Below are 8426 nucleotides of genomic sequence, written 5' to 3'. Positions count from 1 at the left end.
ACACACACAGACTTAAAGTTAGTAAATTAAAGACTCAAGTGTTGTCCTATTTCAAAAGGAAATTGGTTTGTTTTGGCGGGAATGAATGAACGTGTCATAGTCCATCTATTCTGAATATTGGTCTATGGAAATCACTGTTGCTGAAGCGTCATAATGTTATGGGGGCGGGGGGGGGGGGATCATAAGGCTGATGCTGGTGGGGATTATCAGTTAGTGTCGGAGGTTTTCTTCACGGTCATGACGACAGCTCTCCGAGTCTCCTGCTCGTTCTGTAAGACATATCAAGCTGGTCTCCCGCGTTGTGGACATGCCGTTACCAGCTGGACATCTGCGATGTCGCCTACCGTTTGGGGGGGGGGGGAGGGAAGGAGGAGCCGTAAAAAGTGTGTGTCCAACAGGTCACACATACACCTACACACACAAACACGTATTAAGTGCTCAAGACCAACTTGAATGTTATCGATTGTTTTGTTTTGGAGGCGGGAGGGGGGAGTTCGCTATTCACAAACATCAGAGAGTGTTTCAATAAGTGTTCAAGAAGTTAGATTCTCACACAGTTGAATTCATTCTTCGCTGAATAAAGAAATATTACACTGTATATATAGACTTTCCTTGAAAAGCACAAACACCGCTATGTGTTTGACGATGAGACCTATTACTCTTCCAAGTGCCCTGCTTCTATTCTAACCCATTCAGAGTGTCCTCTAGCCCTTAGGTTTGCTCACCAATCGGGAGAAAGTCAACAACGCTGTGACTTAACTTTTTACTTCTTTTACGCATCAGGGATCAGACCAACTCAAACGGAACGTTTTCTTTCTCCTCGGGCTAATTCCAACCGGCCACTGATGAACGACAGATATGCCTCAGATCAAAATGCCTTGACATGTACCCAGTTATTCACTTATTTTTGTTTACAAAACATCCAAATGCCTGTTTGACACACAACCAAACAAACAAACAAACATGCTTTTCGTTTCGTTATATATATAGTGTGACCCAACTTTAAACAACGTTTCAATGTCTGGTGCTGTTATTTTTTGGACAAGGAGAAAAGGTTGGCTAGGAAGAATTTGATGTTTGAATTGCGTATTATAATGATAATAATCACAATTGTTTGTTTTTTGGGTCAGAAAACTATGTTTTTGTTGAATTTAATATAATTGTCTGTTGTGAAGTAAATGGGTATTATCCTTGGTGATCCTTCTCAAGGTTTTCAGATCCGCCTTACATTTCCTCTCATCCAGTCAACACCACTCACCATCTATGGTTTGGTTATTTAAACCCATCTAACATGATCATCACATGGGTTCTTCCATTCCTCCATTGTACTTTTATTTATTAATATTGTTTAAAGAATAATCAGAAGGATGAGTGTAATGGCATTAAAACAAATGTTGTGTTTCTGGGGGGTGTGGGTTTTCAACTCTCAACCCATGTTCCTCATCCTAATGAGTTTCTTTCTTTTCACATTGTGTCTGATATCATAACCAGAGCATAAGAGTGCCTTAAGTCAATGGCATACAAAACTGAATTACGACCACGTCCACCGTTCCAATGCTGCATGAACTATACACCTCAACAAAAAATGTGTCTCTTAGATGCCTGCTTCCGACCCTTTGTTATATCAAATAAATACATTAATCACAATAGACAGAGCATTTCTAGTCATTAAATGGCTTCTCATTAAAGTGTCTATGAAAACGATCTGAATTCATTGTGGCTTTCTTCACTAATTGTGTGTGTAGAGCGACGTCCGCCCATATCTGGTTGACATCAACGACTGAAAAATGAAAGGATTTATTTTGGCCACTTGAGGTCGCTCAAGGTAAAGTTTATAAACGACATGTCTAGATGGATCTGAATTTGTGCTTAAGTTTGCGTTCCTGTGTTTTATTAAGGCTGCCTCCGATATTCCACTGGGGATTACGCATGTGGGTTCTCAGGATGTAAAGGTAAACGACTCCCATCTATTGGAAAACACATCATATTCGCTGTTGACGGGACGGGGGGAAATGGGCCTGGCGGCGGCCGTCGCAACAAGGTGACAACTCCGGGAGATCAAAGAAGATCAAAGTGCATCAAAGACGCGCACCTTATACCAACACTGACATTTAGTAAAGTGTAGATAAAAGCGTTACTTCAAACGCCACGCTATCAGTTCGGATCGTGCAAACTGCCACGGAGTGTTTGTCAGGTGTCCCACGGGCCCCTCACACGTAGACTACAAACAAACGCGGCCAGCAGATGACGTCCGCGTGCCAATTTGTCCCACTCCAAAATGTGTCCAGATTTTACGCACGATGACCTTCGCTATTGCTCTATGGTGAACGGTCATTCATCTGTATTTATATATTGGCTTGTCAAATAAATACATTCCATGATAAACCATCGATCTTAAAAAATACTAAACTTCTAATTTGTGGTCTCTGGGACTCATCGGCTCCCCGACCAAACAAGTGGTAGCCAACATAATGTTAAAACTCTTACATTTGCAATTAGTTCCAACACTATAAGCCGTTGCTGTTGAATCCTACGCCACTTGTGGAGTTGAAAGTCCCTTTGGGGCCCCGGGAAAAGGAGTCCAGGGAGCCAAAACACACAGTTGTCTTTTATCTTGATGTGCCAGTCAACCCTGAAAGGCCTCTCCGCGGAAGGCCATTAATTCGGTCAACTTTTCACACTCCTTAATGGTGTGCATATCTTACATTGATGTCCGCCGCTGGTGTAATCAAGCCCACGGAGAAGGGGGCGGGGGAGGGGGGGGGGTAATTGCCCCCCTCGACGCAATCAGAAGGATCAAATAAAGTAGTTAATCGACGGAAAGTTACTTCAATCACTGCCCTCCTGACTGAGCCCCGGGGGCTCTTTGGATATCTGAGTGTTAAAGGATCTGAGTGAGGAAGTTAGACAATCAAACTTTTAGACTTTTTTTCAGGATTTCTGTTGTACTGCTGTCTACTGTATAGACCTGCATTTGAAAAGACGGCAATATAGAAGTTGATGGATTGATAATTGTGCTATCCAGTAGAATTGAAAGGGAAATTGAAAGATTGTGTCTGGGGTATCGATCACCCGAAATCATTACCCGTCTAATGTAGACCTATAGATGACACATATAATAGAAGCAAAAGTATATGGAAAAAAACATAACCCTTTGTTTAGTTTATAGGTGTGTTGTTGTGATGAAAGAAAAAAAAAGCCAAGTTTAAAAATAGACAGGCTACTACTACACATAGAAGAAATAGCAATGTGTTATGCGTAGCCTGTACTTCTTGATGTAATTATAAGTAAACCTCAGGATTCATTGCAATGACTAAAACAACAAGGCATTATGGTGCTTTCATTAGGCCTCTCGAGAATGTTTTCACAAATCTCATACTTGCTTGGCATATTTATAGCCTTCATGGTCCAGCCCAGAGTTGGCAGGTACAAAAAAAATAAATAACCGTTTCCTTACAGTAGGCTATTGGGAGTTTTTTTTTTTTTTTGGCGTCTCTGAAATTCCACCCCTCTTCCTTTGTTGTGCACAACAAGGGGCGGGAGACCATCAGGTCCGCGTGTATAAAGAGATCACCCTGCGCCGTGCGTCAGGAGACCTCCAAGCGGCGCGCGTAATTTAGAGCCTGCAGACTTCGCCCCTCCACGCCTGGACCATAGTGACTGTAACTGTGACTGGGAGTCCACTGAGGTGTTTTTTGGGGGTTCGTGGATTTTTTCTGTCTTTCAAAAAGGTTTTCTTTCAAAAAGGTTTTTATTTTCCCCAGAAAGACCATTTATTTGAACCGTAGCTATGTCTAAGGGAGGTACCGTGAAGTTTTCGTCGGCGTGTCGCGTTATGGCTTTGTACCTCACGCTCTTTGGATACTTTGGGAATGTATATTCTGGGACGGTTTTGGTGAACTCCAATAACGCCATCAAAAACCTGCCCGGCGGAGCGGCCAAACCCTCGGACGCGGTCAGCCCGAGTCCTCGCACCTCTCTTTCTGAAAGCATTGTGCAGAAAGCACCAGTGGAAACGTTACAGGTAAGTCATCCCATTAGGCCTATATATTTATTTAGTTTTGTCACAAAAGTGCGTGCGGGGTAGGCTAATTTACGCGGTTATGACTCGCCTATTTTAATAGACATGCTGTTCATATACAGTGAATCGAGTTAACTTTTATTTTTGTGTTTCATCATCACAGCCGGGAGCGTGCACGGAGGATGACGAGTGCGGAGCAGATGAGTTCTGCAACGACGTCCGCGGAGCGTGCCTGCCCTGCCGAAAGAGCCGCAAGCGGTGCGGGCGCGACTCCATGTGTTGTGCTGGAAACCGCTGTAGCAACGGTGAGCAACGGCTGTCACATTGCACCCAAAACACCAACCCATGCAATATAAGATACAACAGACAGCGTGGCATGATTGCGTTGTATTGTTGCTTGCTTTGTTTGTTTGGTGTACTGGCACAAATCTGACAAATGTTGATCTGGTCCAATTGATTCATTATTTCCTCGTTATTTTCTTCCCTTTCTTAGGAGTTTGTCAGGCCAACGACGTGTTGGACCCCCTCACTGAGAGTGTTTCACGTAGACACAACACCACAATGGAGCACCATGTCAAGAGACCCCCCCCTGCCCACGGTGGCCCGAACCAGTCTGTTAAAGGTAAGAATCCCAGACTCGTCCTGGGGAGCTGATCAGATAGATGTTTTCAAAAGCAATCTGTTACTGGATGAGCAAAACTCCCACTCCTCTCTGTCTGCCTCTCTCTGTCCGTCTCACTCTCTGGCTCTCTGTCTCACTCTGTCTCTCTAGCTCTCTTAATCTCTCCCCATCTTTAGCAATATCCCATAAAGGGCTTATTTTGTCCCGGAAAACCAAGATTACCAAAGCACAAAATGTCAAACAAGAAACCCAGTTCTCTATCTCTTGTCTGTCTCAGTCTCTCTCTACAACGAGGACACAGCCCGTTTTCAAACCGGTTCCACTTTATTATTTTTTTTTTACAAAGCGCCTCACCTCCTCTCTCTCTCTCTCTCTCTCTCTCTCCCCCCCCCCCAGGTCAGGAGGGAGACACGTGCCTGCGGTCGTCCGACTGCTCCGAGGGCTTCTGCTGCGCGCGTCACTTCTGGTCGCGCATCTGCAAGCCGGTGCTGAGCCAGGGCCAGGTGTGCACGCGCCACCGCAGGAAGGGCGCCCACGGCCTGGAGCTCTTCCAGCGCTGCGACTGCGGCGACGGGCTGGCCTGCCGGCCCGAGCGGGGTGGCGGGGGGGGGGGCGCCGAGAGGGAGCACCCGGTCCCGGCCCCAGCCCCCGCCGCGGCCGCGGGGGCCGGCCGAACCGGCGCCCGGAACCTACACACCTGCCAGAGACGCTGACGCTGATGCTGATGCTGATGCTGATGCTGATGCTGACACACACACACACACTCAAACACACACACTCCAACATACACACAGTCATGTATATTTAAACAGTCCAGACCAGCGCAGGTAGCCATACAGCGTACGTACGCACACACACACACACACACACACACACACACACACACACACACACACACACACACACACACACAGCCCGGAACCTACACACCTGCCAGAGACGCTGACACTCAAACACACACACTCATGTATATTTAAACAGCACTGACACACGCAGGTACCCGTAGCACACACACACACACACACACACAAACACACAAACACACACACACCAACATAGCCCGGAACCTACCCACCTGCCAGAGATGCTGACAAGCACACACATGTATATTATGTGTGCGTGTGCATACACACTCACACAGATGGGAACACACACACACACACGCACACACACACACACACACACACACACACACACACACACACACCAACATAGCCCGGAACCTACCCACCTGCCAGAGATGCTGACAAGCACACACGTATATTATGTGTGCGTGTGCATACACACTCACACAGATGGGAACACACACACACACACACGCACACACACACACACACACACGTATAGCACGCATGCACGCGTATATTTAAAAAGCAGACACATGTACTTAAAGCATGCACACACACACACTCACAGTAATATTCAAACAGCACACACACTGATGTGCAGACACACACACGAGACACACCCATGGAGCGCAGAAGACACTCACTGACGCTCCCAAAAAAAAACATGCTTACATCCACCAGAGATGCCTGCGTGTGCGCACACACACACACACACACACACACATTTAACAGACACTCAAACTCTTACATCCACCAGAGATGCCTACACACACACATTTAACCGACATCGGACACCCCAGAACAATCCTTCCTGGGCCAACTTGCTGACACAAGCACCCACAGCCCACACCCAGCACCCTGGGAGGACGGACACTGCACGCCTGGGAAAGGCGATACACCCGAAGGGAAACGGGCCGATCCGGTTCCCCCAAACCAACGGATAACGGCGTCTCAAGTCGGAAGGCGGCGGCGGCATCGGAAGCGAAAGGGAGAGTGACATTTCAGTGGTCTCGGGGAAGAGGAGATTGATGCGAATGTCATCGGAAATGGCGAAGCTGTTTTTTCTGTTTCTTTTTTTACGGAACTAAATGCCTCGAATGTCACAGTAAATTACTGTAGTTTTGTACATAGTACCCCAGAGGTGGCACTTAATATGAAGCGTGGAGCTTTGGCCAACACCGGTTTTATTATAGCGACATTGGTGCTGCATGGTTCATTTATAATATTGTAAATGTGTACACAATATATTGTTATACGTTGTGTAAATTTCTATATTTTTAAGTTACAAAATGTACAAAATGTGAATATATTTGTGTTATTAAACATGACTGATAACCTTAATACCTGTTTAATTGTATGTTTCTTATTACGGACACATTTTCATTTGGAATTAAATAGATTAGAGGTAAAGGCTACATTATTGCCCAACACAATTCAACATTCTATATGAATACAGCCTAACCTACTCTGGCCATTATCCTTAGCTGACCATTATCCTTAGCTGAGCTTCGAATGGTATGCAAATGCTTATGCTCATGCCATCAAGAGCTTTACTATTAGAAATGCTGATCAGAAGTTGAGCTCAGATGGCTAGTGGACCAGTCAGAGATATTGGATCAGATCAAACTGCACCCCCAAATTTCTCTGAAATCCTTCCAGACTTGAACCAGATAAACAAGGATTGATAGACTTGGAGGGTATGTTATTATAGATGGTTATGGTTCTAGAACCTATCATCAAGTTTTCCAAAAACATCTAAATGATTAAATTGTTTGGCAGGCGTTGCATGCAGACTCAACTCAATCATTCATTGTAAAAAAGCATTATACCATTTGTAGGAGCAGCTAAATGTATCTGTATGCAATTAGACAAGAACAAATTGAATTTAAAATGCGGAAGCAAAAGGTGTCCTTGGAATGAAACCTGTTATTCTTTATGTGCTTTATGTATAACAAGTAATCCATAATCCTAATGATATTGTAGCTGGTGCAGAAGACATCCAAAATATAATTTGCACACCATGGAAACAGGAATATTCAAAACCAGCTCAGTCCAATTTAAAATAGTAAACTGTATCCTTTCATATACAGTATCTCATTTATTAAGAAAATTAGGCTACATTCACATGGACTGGAATTTAATAGTAATTATGTAATTATGTAGTTAGTTGTACTGTTATTATGTAGGGATATCTTGTACATTGTCTACCTTCATGTTTTAATTAATTGGTTACAAGTGTTACAGGTGAGACTTTAGGTTAAACAATGATAGTACACAATGTTACATCTTACCCTGAAGGTCAAATCCACAAAGTCGCCCCTTGATTACATTACCTCCATAACACTGAGACACAACACTAGGGAAAAACAACAAACAAAACCTCTGGGAATCTTGTTGTCTTGTTGTGACTGTTATTTCGTTTTTTGCCACCAAATATGCAATGTCGTCTCTGAAGATGGCAGACTCACAAACAGGACAGGATGCTGCCATTTGGAATAACCGCACAGAGATAATTGAGTATCAGGGTGTCTTGGCGACTCTTTGCTACCTAACCCTTTGGTGTCCATGGCTAGTTTCTAATTACAACCTTTCGGGCTTTATGTGAAGCAGAGCAGATAGTTAGCCATCCCAGCTAAAGCCTCTAATTACTTCATTTTACTCAATCTACCAAAGGACCCGAGACTTTGAGTTGGACTTGTTTTCTCGTGTGATGCAACGGCAGAAAAGGATCCCCACTCTCCCGCCGTGCCAAGGGCCGCTCGCACACCGCATTTCCTGTTGCGTTGTGCAATGGAAGTGCTATAATATATAGGCTATGTATCCACCCAAATGTTCCTCCCTGCCTGTAATTAGGCCCATTTAGATTAGAAGATGGTGCAGAAATAACTGTACTTTTGGCCTGATTCTCATGTCAGATCGTCAGATAAAAAGGGCA

At 44.6% G+C, this 8426-nt stretch overlaps 1 protein-coding gene across 1 annotated transcript; it reads left to right on the top strand.

Annotated features, from left to right (window-relative positions):
• Nucleotides 1-3835: 3835 nt before the first annotated feature.
• On the top strand, nucleotides 3836-5356 carry LOC311350173 (dickkopf-related protein 1-like; the record flags this gene model as incomplete). Its single annotated transcript, XM_084470184.1, has 4 exons — nucleotides 3836-4024; nucleotides 4185-4326; nucleotides 4515-4643; nucleotides 5040-5356. 4 exons carry the CDS (start codon nucleotides 3836-3838, stop codon nucleotides 5354-5356), a joined length of 777 nt encoding a protein of 258 aa, XP_084326310.1.
• Between the last annotated feature and the right edge of the window lie 3070 nt (nucleotides 5357-8426).

Source organism: Micromesistius poutassou, assembly GCF_964030765.1.
Source record: "Micromesistius poutassou genome assembly, chromosome: 7".
Classification (NCBI taxonomy): domain Eukaryota; kingdom Metazoa; phylum Chordata; class Actinopteri; order Gadiformes; family Gadidae; genus Micromesistius; species Micromesistius poutassou.
The sequence above is the reverse complement of the archived record's forward strand: the minus strand, read 5'-3'. Positions and strand labels throughout refer to the sequence as shown.